Here is a 14169-nt window from a genome sequence, read left to right on the forward strand (position 1 = left end):
TATTTGTTTGTCTGTTTTGAGGATGAGTTCAAGAATTGCTCGCTCTGGAGTAGAGCCCTAGAGTTGTCACTCCGGAGTAGAGCCCTGGAGCTTTCGCCTCTTAGTGGTGTCACACCAGGGTCCGGAAGACGGTACACCTCGACAACACGGGGTACACTAAAAAGAGTTTAACCTATTTTGTATTCTTAAAAGAAAAAAAAATATATGTTAGATTGATAAGAATTAAAAAATTCATTACATAAAAAAGAATACTACTGAAAGAGAAATGAAACAATTGCTCAACCTAGAGAGAAAAATACAATAACATATACGAAATTGAAAAATAGTAAAAGTCAATCTAAATCTGAAAAGCCTATTCCAACGGAGATGACCCGGCAAGTGGCTGAGTGAAACCTGTTATGTAGAATCATTTAATTTTTCAGTTTAAATAAATCGTTATATGAGATAAAACAATCTCCAAGACAATGGTACAAAAGGTTCGACTCCTTCATGATTCAAATTGGCTACAAGTGATGTGAGTATGATTGTTGTGTTCATGTTAAGAGCCTTGATGATGGTTCTTTTATTTTTTTGCTATTATATGTTGATGATATACTGATTGTTGCAAAGAATATGCAAGATTTACTTAGCTTGAAAGCTTTATTGAGTCATAAATTTGATATGAAAGATTTAGTGTTCCAAAGAAAATTCTTGGAATAGAGATTCAGCAAAATAGAGGCTCAGGACGACTGTGGTTATCTCAACGGGACTATGTTGAGAAAATGTGACATGTTTGGAATGAATGAAGCAAAACCTGTGAGCACTCCACCAAAAATTTATTTTAAGTTTTCTTTATGATAGTAGATGAAGGTGCTAAAAAAGCCTTATGACTTACTTGGCTAGTAAAAGAACTGGGTGTCGAGCAAGATGAAGTTTAGTTGCATTATGACTAGGGTTGTAAATGAGCAGAGCTTGAGCGAGCTCAGGCTTGGCTCGTGTTCGGCTCGTTCGAAATAGCTCGTGTTCGAAATTGACTCGTGAACAGTGTGTTCGTGTTCGGCTCGATTTAAATATTCGTGTTTGTATTCGACTCAAAATTGGCTCGTTACACTAAAGTTAAGAAAAATAGATGTAAAATATGGGATTCGAACTTGGGTCAAATCTATACAAAAGAAGACACTAACCACATTGTCACATGAGATGTTATGATTTAAACTTAGACATAAATGTATATAATATATTATTATAAAAATAATGTATGTAATATATTGATATATAAAAAGTTATATAATTTTTTTTTTCGAGCCAAACACGAGCGAACAAACTGTTGTTCGTGTTCGGCTCGTTTACATTTTGAGCTTAAAAATTTGTTCGTGTTCTGCTCGTTAGGCTTAACGAACGAGCAGAACACGAGCTGTTTACGAACAACAAGCCAAATTGACACCCCTAATTATGACAGTCAAAGTGTCATCTATCTGGCTAAAAAATTAGGTATATCATGCTAGAACTAAGCATATTGATGTGAGGTATCACAAGATCAGCGAATTGATTGCATTTGGTGATATTTTGTTGCAAAATATTAATACTGATGAAAATACAACCGATATGTTGACTAAGCCAGTTATTATCGACAAGTTCTTCCAATGCTTGAACTTGTTGAATGTTTGCAGTTGCTAGACAACATGGTAGACCAACCCATTTTGGTTTGTGAGAAACTCCGTGGTTTTTTTTTTCCTAAAGGGGCATGATATTTGCTAAGGTGGAGATTTCTCATATACCTGATAGGTGACAGATGCTGTAGCGGAGCGAGCGAGCGAGCGGAGTAGAGTGCAGCGTAAGCATTTGTCTAAATGGGGGAGTTTCGTTAAGTGGGTTAGGGGTGCAAGGTAACGCCTGTGCGGTACAGTACCTGGGTATTTTTGTAATTTCATTAAACATTGTATTTATATACAATATTTGTAACCCTATGAGAATCATAATTTTACTTCTGGAATAGAAATCGTCGCTCTTCTCAAGTAGGCACATTGACGAACCTCCTAAAATTTCTTGTGTTTTTCCATCTTCTTGAGATTTTTTCGTTTATTTCACTTCAAATTAAATGAAAATATGTCGCTTAACAGAAGAAGACTCATGTAACTGATCTCAATTAGTGGGAGACTTTTTATCGTTTGTTGTTGTTGGATTTTTGTCCGGTCGTTTTTATGTATTAACTTTATTTATCAAATTAGTATCTCGCGAAATTGCTCTGTCGAAGATCTCGTCGTCTCGTTGATCACCACACTTTCTTAACTCCGGGCGCCATGTTCATTGCTGCTTCTATAGAGCACATTATCCCGCGCGTCTCCCTTTCCCTAAACTCCCTCGTTACTCTTCCTCGCTCTCTTCCCCTTCTACGCGCACACCAGTGCTTTTTCTTTCGTCCGCTCTCATCTCCCATTGCCGTCTCCTTGGACTCCACCACAATCCAAGGTGAGATTTTTCTTGCGGACTCATCCTGCCTACATTTCTTAAACCCTCACCTGCTTTCATTGCAAGTTTCTAAATCATCGATGCATTTCAGATGATTCCCGACCGCTTAGTACTAATGAAGATACTGTGGTGCCCGTGGGGTTGGACAGGTCCCTGATAGATGTCAACCCTCCCAGAGGAACAAGGGACTTCCCCCCTGAGGACATGAGGCTGCGGAACTGGCTCTTCAACAACTTCAGAGAGGTAAAAGTTTGTGCCTTTTTAATAGAGAAAATTGCATTTCAGGTGTTTGTGTTTATGCCGCTTCCTGGTGTGTTTGCCCGTGTAAGTGTTCATTTTTTGTTTCAATTTTGTCTTGTAAGGTATCTAGGTTGCTGTCGTTCGAGGAGGTGGACTTTCCGGTCCTCGAGTCAGAAGCGCTTTTTATCAGAAAAGGCGGGGAGGAGATCTCCCAGCAGGTTCTTTGTGCCTTACAGTCTTTAGTTAGTTGATAAGAAGAAAAGTGGTCGTGAGTTGATTAAACCCGCTTTTCTATTTTGCTATTATATATATTTATATATCTATTCATTTTCAATTTAGGTAATCTTGTTCTAATTTAATTATTCTTTGAGTTTATATAAGATACTTTTAGTCTTGCTTTAAGTTTTCTTGTGGTTAGAATGTTTATACCATGGTTTGATGAGCAAGCATCAATTTAAATTTTGATGATAATATGCCATGATAGTTAAGTAGTTAACTTGAGTGAGCAACACAATGGTTAAATTACAGTTATTTCTCTCTGGAGTAGTTGCATAGTGTTAGCTACGATCCATGATGGTTAATGTTAAATTCAAATGTTGAAATCATTTTTTAGAGAAAAGAAAGCTGTGCAACTGATATGTAATGATTTACTATTGATAATATTATTTTATTGCAAATTATACGAGATTGCACTTAAATCGGGGTGTATGGGAGCCAATGATTGAAGGTCTCTTTGTTACATATTATTCCCCCAGTTAAATTGGTTTAATAGTTCATTAAGGAGGCTCAACATACTTAAGACCACCCAAAAGGATATACATCTCCCAAACCTAGCACTTTGGCCCAATTTGGGATGCGTGGACGTGCTTTTGCAGGAATTCTTGCATTTTTAGCGGGCCAGGCTTTAGTACACGTAGTATTCTCTGTGCATGTCCAAGTTTAGCTTATGGCAAGGGCTACTTAGAAATTTTCATGAACCTTGACATACCTGTTGCTAGATTTGCTAATCTTCAGAAAACCAATTTGATAAACTGGGACCAGATAAGTATAAAGAGGACTAAAATTCCTGATAGTTTTAATGAATGGTAAAGGATCTGTACATATTATACTTGGTGTAACTTAATATCTGTGTTAACATATGTTGGTTTTGGAATAGCTAATGTTGAATTGCTCAGAAAATGTGGCACCCTTATGTATGGAAACATTATTGGATCGTAATTTGATTGCAACTTGTATATGATTAACTGCAGCATTAATCATGGACATGTTTCATTTTGAGCCGCCAATCTTTATTTTCGTACTAAATTTTTATTTGTGCAAATATCATTCACGGTTCCATCATATTCACTGTTTGAAGTTATTAAGAGTCTGAGGTTCCACTAGGAAGGTTATGGAAGAAGGATCTAATTTGGTCCCTCCTGCATTCTATGAAATGTAAACCTCATGAGCAACATAATGCTCCCCTTCTGAAAAAATTTCCAATGTCTTATAATATCTCTTTGTTTGCATAAAAAAGTTATTCATCATGCCAATGATTATTAATCTTTCTTCAATTTTCAATGTTTGGCTTTCTGGAGATTCTCCACCCATTTTCTTTACTCCCGTTAGCTGCTATTCTCAAACTTAATTTATTATAGTTTCCTCCCATTTAATGTTCCTTTAGTTTTTCCGTAGATGCATCTTAAAATTCTCATTTATGATGAAATCATCAGCTTGCTTTAATGTGCTTGCTATTTTCTTCAATGCCCACCTCCATGTGGAACATACCGTTGTGTGTATTTGCAGGGGTAGTTTTCTACTTAAATTATATGATGTAATAATTTATTTGCTACTTGTTGACCTATCTGCTAAATGCGTTGAATTTGAATAATAGTTAAAAAATTGGATTTAACAGTTTTTTTTTTTCACATGGGGAAAATCCTAATTCATTAATCATGCACGGTTATATTGTGGCATCACAAATTTTTAGTGTATCACTCATTGAAGTCACTTTATAAAATGCCCAAAATTAATAGTTTTGTTTCTCTTTTTTTCTTTTTTTGACTAGAGAGAGATGTTTACAATGCAGCATTGAGCAAAGATCATAATCAATGAATTGTTATATTGTTGGTAGTTGTACAACTTTGAAGATAAAGGTGGTCGTCGTGTTGTTTTAAGGCCTGAGATCACTCCTTCACTAGCACGCCTTGTGATCAAGCAAGGGTATGCATATTATTGTCCTTCTTCTGCAATGATTTTTAGCATAATAAATAAATTGTTTATCATTTTCCTCATCTTTAAGTAGTTTCCTTCAATTTCAAATTTTTGAAGAAATATGCCTACCTATTTTACTATTTTTAAAATTTATGCAAGTTTGAAAAGTCCATAAATCAATTGGGCATAATTTGATGCATCATATTTTTTCCTTTATAGAAAATCTGTTTCTCTTCCATTGAAGTGGTTCACCATCGGACAGTGCTGGCGGTATGAGCGTATGACAAGAGGAAGGCGCAGGGAGCACTATCAATGGAATATGGATATAATTGGCCTTTCTAAAGTTAGGGTATGATTTGAGAAACTATTACTTGCCATTGACTCTTGCATATTAATTTTTTACAACTTTTCAATAGTGAGCAATGTTTTAAAAAGCATATTTGGGGCTTGCCTTCAAGCATAATTATCTCAAGATAATAGTGGAGGCGTTTGACTTGAATTCATTTAAGCATCGCTTTTTGAGTTTTAAATACAGACCCACCCTCAAAACGCATTACTGTATTATGTTATCATAAAAGATTGGATTTGGCTTAAAATACAAGTTATGGCTGACCTTCACAAAAGTCTTGCCTACTTTATAGAACAGCATATGAACATTTTTACCATGCCATTTTATCTTATTGCACTTTGCTCAACTGTAGTGTGAAACAACATCTTAGAGAAGGATTGTTGAGAATTGTATAGTTTGGCCATTTAGGGTCCTATTTCTAAATAGGAAATATTGAAGAAGTCTAGGGATTTATTTGTATAGAAAGTTATAAAGCTCTATATAAGCCCAAGTATTTATTGAATATATGAGATTTTTTTAGCAGTTATTTTAATTTCGTGTCAGAGCCCTAACCCTACCGCCTCCTGCTCGATCTGGAAATTCCTCTCTCAGAAGCAGGGCGACCCTGATAGAATCGACGCAACTTGCGGGAAGAGGAAGGACGAAAAGGCCAAAACTCTCACCTACTTCATGCCACGACGAGACGAGCCGCGATCACGAAGCATTCACAAGGAGTCGCAATTGGAGCCATCGCATATCTAAGTTTGTCGCGTTGGATCGAGGCTACTCTAGTAGGGAAGAGACTAGAAGGATACCTGTTCGGGGTCAAGCTGAAGAGTGATAGTGCTGAGGGGGATGAATGGAGGGCCACACATGCATTGTTTTACACCTGACAACTCAACTCGATGGTTCCATTGATGGCCTCATCAGTGGATGACATTTAAAAGGTGAAGGACATCTAGAAAAAGCTGAAGTGAACTTATGCTGGGACTGAGAACCGCATGAGCGTATTCCAGATTCAGCGTGACATAGAGGTAGTGGTGCATGGTGATAGATCGATTCAGGTGTATTCTATAGAGCTAGAGCGGATGTGACAAGATCTTGATCACTTCTCACATATGTTGAGTTGTGGTTATCCAGGGTGTAAGAAGAGGGATGTTTTCACAGATGAGGACTTTACGATTTCTGGCTCATCTGAACCTAACCTTTGATTAGAGGAGATCAATACTCCTAGTTGAGGCAATAATTCCTTCACTTGATGAGGCAATCTCCGTAATGATATAGGAGGTGGGTCACATGAGGCTACACTACGAGCCGAGTGGACTTTCAGGTATGTAATCAGTTTTGACTACCTTGAGCTTAGGTATGATGGATGCCCAGGGGGAGACTTGCAGGTGCTACAACTGTGGAGAAGTAAAACTCCTGGGCGAGGCTTGTCCAAAACCACCTAAGGAGAGAGAGACATGTGGACATGGACAATCTAGAGGCCGTAGTCGTAATCGTGGGGGCTAAAAGGGTGGAAGAGGAGACTGCCGGGTAAATCTAATGGTACCGGAGAACGGGGGAGAGACAGGGGTGGTCTTTACTGATAAGGATCATAAGTTCTGATGATGCTGAAGAGGAAGCGGAGAGCAACAAGTGATGTGAATGAGGATACATCCTCCTTATCGTCATTCAAGGGGAATACTTTTACTTATGCTCACTCAGCTAAATGTACTTGTGATACTCATGCTCTTGCCTCTATATCCATCACAAGATCATCAAGATGGATAGTAGATTTTAGTGCATCTCGACATGTCACAGATGTCGTTAGTGAGCTCTCTTCCTATACTCACTTGACAGTACCAGAGAGCATTCAGACCGCTGATTGTGTAACACAACATAGTTGATAAGGGAACAATGAGGTGTACCAATTATATGATTACGTCTGATGTTTTGCATGTTTCTTTCTTTCCAGTAAACATATTATCCATTACTATCATTATACTCCAACTAAAATGTGTTGTTTCATTTGATATTCCTAATGTGATCTTTTAAGAGAAGGAGACTGGCTGGAGACTTGGGACTGACACGTGTCATAATGAACTCTTGTGTTTGGATAGAGGGGATGGACTCAACCTTGATATCCATGGTAGAGTGCTAAAATAGGAGGATCTGGGAGAATTCTAGAGGATGTGCTGTTGCTACATCACAAGCGTGTGGGACACTCTACGTTTACTCTATTGATTCATTTGTATTTGTCTTTATATGAAAAAAAAAACAAAAACTTGTGTAATGCTTATGAGTTTGGTAAGCATATCTGGAGCTCTTTTGTTAGTTTTGGTAATATGAGTTTTGGTATTTTTGGATTTGGTGTATTCAAATGTATGAGTATCTTGTTCTACAACTTCAATGAATAGTTATATATATTTTGTGATTTTCATAACTGTTTTTCTTGTGTTAGTTATATCTGATGAGAAACAGAAGCAATGTGTTTGCCTGTTTTAAAGACTTTCATAGGGTTATTCATACTTAATACGGTGCAGTAATGAATGTATTGAGGTCTGATAATGAAACAAAGTATACCAATAAGATGTTTGGGAGTACCTATTAGCCCAAGGATACAACATCAAACCATATGTCCATACACACCGACACAAAATAGAGTAGCTGAGAGGAAGAATAGACATTCTTCTTGAGGTAACCAGAAGCATAATGATCTCGCTGAATATCCTAAAACACTTGTAGGAGCAAACTATTTTGACAACCGCTCAATTGATCAACAGAATGCCTTCAAGGGTGTTGGAGTGACAATTTTTTACGAGTTGTTGAAAGTAGAAAATAGCAGGATCCTTTCATTGAAGGTATTTGATTGTGTATATTTTGTGAAGGATAATAGACAAGCGATATGGAAGCTGGATCCCAAAGTTGTAAAGTGTGTTTTTCGTCGTTTATTCTGCCACCCAAAAGAGATATGTTTGTTGGAGCCTAATAGAAAAGATACTTCTTGTGATTGTGGATGTAACTTTTAGAGAATTCGAACCATACTGCATCGTGGAGGTGACCTTACCCTTTGGTGACTCGTTAGATGCTGGAGGTATAAAGCGAGGGGGAGAGTAGTAATGATGAGAGATTGATATATGTGAGAACAATGTCTTGTCTCATTTTGTGAGAAAGATTGACTGAGAAAAGATGGAAAAGGAGGAAAATGAGCTCGAAGGTGGTGGGATTCAAGCTCAAGGGGAACTGAGGGTGTATACAAGGAGACAAAATGGGGGAACAGTGTCTGTCGTGCCACTTGTGCTAACAAGTTATTTGTCTCAGTCTACTCCGACTCTTGAGACACCTACACCATTCAACTTAGAATTCGATTACATAGGTGATATGATTCATCTCCATTCTCCTCCCACACCCATAACTTTAATGAGGACCACTTGTAGCAATGCGGGCTATCCTATTGATCGTTTTTTGTTTCTCACATGATATGGCTCAATTTATCTCATATTATAACATATCACCTTTACACGGAGTATTCATTGCATCTTCGGACACTGTCTCTATACCCAAGTGTTGGCAGTTAGCTAAAAAGGATCCAAAGTGGAAGACTGTCATGCTGGAGAAATTTAGTGCTCTTGCTAATAACAAGAAGTGGGAGCTCACGCTGCTACCAGCGGGAACAAAAACAGTCGGGTGTAAGCAGACCTCTAGGTTGTGTGACAAGATGGGTTTAGTGGATATCGCTTACCTATCTTGAGGGGGAGTTTTGAGAATTGTATATAGTTTAGTGTCATATTTGTAAATAGGAAATATAGAAGAAGTCTAGGGATTTATTTGTAAAGAAAGTTATAAGGTTTTATATGAGCCCAAATCTTTAATGAATAGATGGGATTTTTTTTGAGCATTTACTTCAATTAGGATCAAAACTTCCAATGGTGAACTCCTTGAATAAATATTGTGCAATACCTTGAAAAGCATTTTTTGGTTTTCTTTCTGCATTGAAGTTTGTGCTTGCAGAAGAATAACTCTATCAGATTTTAAGGAGGCTGGTTATGGATGTAGGAAATCTAACAACATGGATTATCTTATTCCTTTAATTATGCCTTCACATAAGAAGTCTATGCAAAGAAGGTACATATTCATTCCTCAACATTTTATTGTATGCGGTGATGAATCTAAATCTTTGGTATTTTTTCTTCTTATAAAATGCAAAAATCTCTTTGAAAGAGGTGGTCACATATTGCTTTAAAAGTGAGTTGCCCGGGGAATTTCTTTACAGAATTTCTCATATGCATTCTGTGACGTGGAAGGTTGAGACATGTGGCGAACATCCTTTGCTTTGTTTTTTCCTGCTAACTATTTTACGTTGTTATAATATTGGAGTTTCGAATCTCACTTAATATGCTGTTACTGCGATCAATATCTAATCTTTTGATATACCTTAATAGTATAGGTTGATCTGAAGAATGCTATTTGATGCATTTTATGCGTGTTTTTGGGTGTTTTTGTTGTTGTGGAGACTTGGATTTATTAACTATTGATACAGGCTGAAGCTGAACTTATTCATGCTATTGTTCTTCTGTTTGGACGTCTTGGGATCACATCCTCTGATGTTGGGATCAGAATTTCTAGCAGAAAGGTTTGTGTGTACTTATTCATTGAGCCCAACAAAAAGTTGTTTCCGTGCTAATAATTGATGAATAGACATTATGCACACTTATTAAATTCTTTCACAATTGAACTTAAGCATTTCTCTTTCCATATAAGGTTTCTTTTCTATTGGGGCGCTAACATACATAGCACACAGTTCTTATGTGTTTACATATTTCATACCTTAAATTTTATATTTACACTCATAGCACTCAAATCTTTAATATCACATCAAAAATACCACTATTTCCAGCTTTTAAGAGTGAAATACACCTTTTTCATGCATGGGTTTAAAGGACTAAAGTGCTATATATGTAAATATGAAAGTTAGGTGTGTGATATGTAAATGAATAAGAATTGTGAGCTCAGCATGTAAATTTCCTATTTTTTTTTTGCCGAAGTTAACCTTAATTCCATGTATGATTGTTGCATCCAGACAATGTTGTCCTCTTGCTTGTTGGAAGTAGTACATGCCATTAGATGACCCTCACTTAGAAGTTATATTTTACAGAGTTGAGCCTTCTGGATTTGATGTTACTTCCACTGTTCGGAATAGGATGTTTTGTGGATTGGGGAATTGATGCAGCATTTCCTATGTATTTACATATCTAACACCTATACTTCACTATTTACATTTATACCCATCCAAATCTTTCATATTACATAAAAATTACCACTTTTTTAACTTCTAAAAAGAGATACATATTTTCATGATTAGAAAAGTGGTATGTATGCATAAATTGAAGTATAGGTCTTTGACTTGTAAATACTTACGGATAGAGTGGTATGCATGTAAATCTTCCAAAAAAAAGTTTGTTTTTGTTAGGTTTATTCTAGCTCATGCTATTAATTTTGTTGGTAGTTTCTCATATCTTTCATCTACTGATAATTTTTTTTTGAAATATTTTAGATGATTGTTCGCATGTATGAAATTCATATTTTTTTGGTTATAGCGATCCTTTTGATCATCTATTTTGGATATTTTATTCTTGAGCATTCATATGCCATAAAGCTTATATTTGCTACTTAATCTTTTCTATCTTGTTATTTTTTTCATCTTCCCATCTTTAATTCTCTCGATTTTTCTCATGGTCACCTGCATCAGTGGTTTTATTCATCTTCAAGCTTTTGGCTTTGCTACTTCTTTATTTTATACATCAAGTATTATCCGTCGCCTTATTCTTTTTATCTTTTTGAGGTTTGTTTTTAATGATTATCCACATCAATGGCTTTCATCAAACTTTTATCCCTTTTATTTGAGCCATGTCTTCTTCTCACTTTTGGAAGAGCTCTAATATTCCAAAATAAATTGCCTGTTTACGTCACCAATATTTTTTGGGGAAAATGATACTTAGAGAATTGATATCTTTTTATGGGAATGTAAACTTGTTGTAGGGGTTTTATAGCTCAGGATATTCTGACAATTGTGGTTGCATGAAATTTTAAAATTCCTAAAGCGGTTTAAGTTTTTACATATTGGGATTTTTAATCGATAAATTTGAATTCCGATATATAGATTTTCTTGTTTTTATAATTTTCTCCTCTGTTTTTACATATAAGTTAATGGAAATTAACTTGATGCTGAATATAAATGCTTTGCTGTTATGTTACTGCTTATTCTCTCTCTTTAGTAGCCGCATGCATCTAAATCTATTTCTTAGTTTCATTACTATTTTTCTTAACAGGTTCTTCAGGCAGTGCTGCAAATGCATTCTATACCAGAATATTTATTTGCAGAAGTTTGTGTTATTGTTGATAAGGTTGAATTCCTTCAACTAATAAAGCTCAATGCTTTTGTGTTTTGCTTCTTGCTGTTAGAGGCTATGTTTGTTTTCTAACTGCAGCACACCAAGGTTTCATTTCAATATTTTGCTTGGTCAGAATTTCTTTGTAGTCTAGTTTGAATTCCAATTTTCCTATTGCATCATTGCATATGTGCCGTATACCCCGGCTTGTAGGTTGCATCCACGGTATAAGACCCCTCAGGTCGAGGGTTCGAATCCCCTCTGGCACAATTGGCCTTAAGATGGTGGTACTCGAATTGTTAGGCACGTTAGGAGTGGTTGGAGCCTTCGAGGCTTGTATAATAGCCTGTGGCCATTCCTTTTAATATATATTATATATATATATATATATATATATTACTTGTTTGATATGTGCATGATTGAAATCATTTGACAACTTGTCTTTGCATGAATGAGAAGGAAATGATGCTATAAGAGATTGAAACAGCCTACACAAAGCTTGATACCCTTGGAAAAAAATGTGCTTTTGAAACTTGTAACAATGCCTACTCTGGTTAATATAATTTATTTGCTGGAAATTAAAGAAATTTGTAAGATACTGTTTAGTTGCATGTAAGCCACATGGTTTATTGAAGGCGCATTTACATACATACAAAACATTTCTTGTTTATCTACATATCTAACACCTAAACTTTCATAATTACATACAAAACACTCAAATCTTTGACATCACATAAAAAAATATCACTATCACTATCACTAACTTTTTAAAAGTGAAATTCAAATTTTCATGCATAGGTTTTTAATACCAATGAGTTATAAATGTGAATATGAAAGTTTAGGTGTTAGATATGTAAATATATAAAATTCTGTGGTATGTATGTAAATTTTCTTTTATTGAATTAGCCAAATAAGATAATCCCTGAGCTTTATTGTTAACCATTATAGGTCCATTGTATTCAAGATTGTAACTATAAATCTGGGTCCTTTTCTTTTAATTAAAGATTTTTATTAAGTTGGCTGAATTGACTAATACAATTAGCTTAGAACGATCAAATCTTGTCCTTTGTTGTCCAATGCGATGGCACTGGACAGTGAGCTTATTTTGTGAGCAAAATGCCCCAAACAGGATCAGAGGTTTAACTCATATAGAAATTTTTTAAAGTCTTGTTATTTGCAGAGCTGTTATTTTTTCGGTCATGCTTCTCCTTTCTCATTTGCCACTGCTTGATTTGCAACCCTCACTAGGTTGCTTCTATGTTGACCATTCGTAGCTCTTTCGAGCACCTCTTATCGCTTTTCTTAACATTGAAGAAAAGTCCTCTAGGTTCTTTTTTTTATTTTTATTTTTTTTTATTTTTTTCTGTTCTTTAGCAACAAGTGAGGGAATATCATTTATGATAGGAAGATGACGAGGATGGTCTGAAATTTTGAGAGTTGAGGATGGAAAAAATTTAGCTGAAAGAATATAATAAAATATATATATATATATATATATATATTTTTTAAAATTATAAAACTTTATAGGTTTATAATTTATTTAAGTAAGAAATTAAATATATATATATATATATATATTTGGAGCATACTTTGGAAATTTCTTTTTTATTTGGGAATTCTAAGCATCACATAAAAGCTTTAGTTGGTATCTGTTGAAGATTGGACCACTGCCACTGTAGTAGACATAGGTGAATGTTTTCACTTTTTATATCAGTTGGTATATTATTTGAGGTCACATGACTAGAAGTGCCATCTTATTAATATGGATTTTGACGCATCAGGTGGAGTGTTAAATAAGTAGAAGTTCTTATATTATGGACGGATGCAGGCAAATAAGCTAGTCCATTAAATTAATATTATGATAAGATCTTGAAATATAAGTACTTTTATATGTAAATTAATGAAATTAGTGAATATTATATTTCGTAGGACGATAAATATCTTATGCATACAAGAGACTAAATTGGTTGGAAAAAAGAGAGTAGATATTGTAGAAATCAAGATTGATGTATAAACATGTATGTCATAAGCATGAAATTATAACTATAATCATAAACATTCTCATAAGTGGTTTATCATATGTAATCATAACAATGTAATTTCATAGTAGTATCACTTTAAATGCATGAGCTTCAACTATTTCAATGTTCTGTCAACTTGGGGTCTGTCGGCGCTTAAAAGGGGGAAAAGAGAGTTTTTTAAAAGTTTGGGGGTCGACGGTAAGAAGCTGTCGGTCGCCGGAATCGAAATCCCGTCGCCCGCTTCGGAAGGACTTTTTAATTTACGTATATATATATAATTTTAGAAAAATATGAAATCAAACTGACCTCATATTTTCCATAGTTTAAATGAAAGAGCACTCAACCTCAAATCCTGTATCTACCCCAAGGGATAAACACAAGACTTGAGGGTGAGGCTCGATCAAATAAACTAAGAAAGATATGACATCCGTTTGGGTCTGCGAAACCGTTTTATTTGCCGACAAGTTCCCCAATTTAATACAAATAATTAAATAGCGTTTATTTTAAGCTGGGTTCGGAAAAGCTCCCTATAAGGGCAAGCCCCTATAGTTAATTACATCTCAAATGA

General features: G+C 35.4%; 1 protein-coding gene across 1 annotated transcript in view; it reads left to right on the forward strand.

The window, feature by feature from the left end:
- Window positions 1–2148: 2148 nt before the first annotated feature.
- The window catches only part of LOC110033899 (histidine--tRNA ligase, chloroplastic/mitochondrial-like), a 26534-nt gene continuing 14513 nt past the window's right edge, over window positions 2149–14169 (forward strand). Inside the window, 7 exon segments of the mRNA XM_020738056.1 lie at window positions 2149–2448; window positions 2540–2691; window positions 2811–2906; window positions 4802–4890; window positions 5101–5230; window positions 9732–9824; window positions 11521–11595. Coding sequence (XP_020593715.1) covers window positions 2280–2448; window positions 2540–2691; window positions 2811–2906; window positions 4802–4890; window positions 5101–5230; window positions 9732–9824; window positions 11521–11595 — 804 coding nt within the window. The 5' untranslated portion in view covers window positions 2149–2279.

This window comes from Phalaenopsis equestris, unplaced genomic scaffold, assembly GCF_001263595.1.
Source record: "Phalaenopsis equestris unplaced genomic scaffold, ASM126359v1 Scaffold001307, whole genome shotgun sequence".
Lineage (NCBI taxonomy): Eukaryota > Viridiplantae > Streptophyta > Magnoliopsida > Asparagales > Orchidaceae > Phalaenopsis > Phalaenopsis equestris.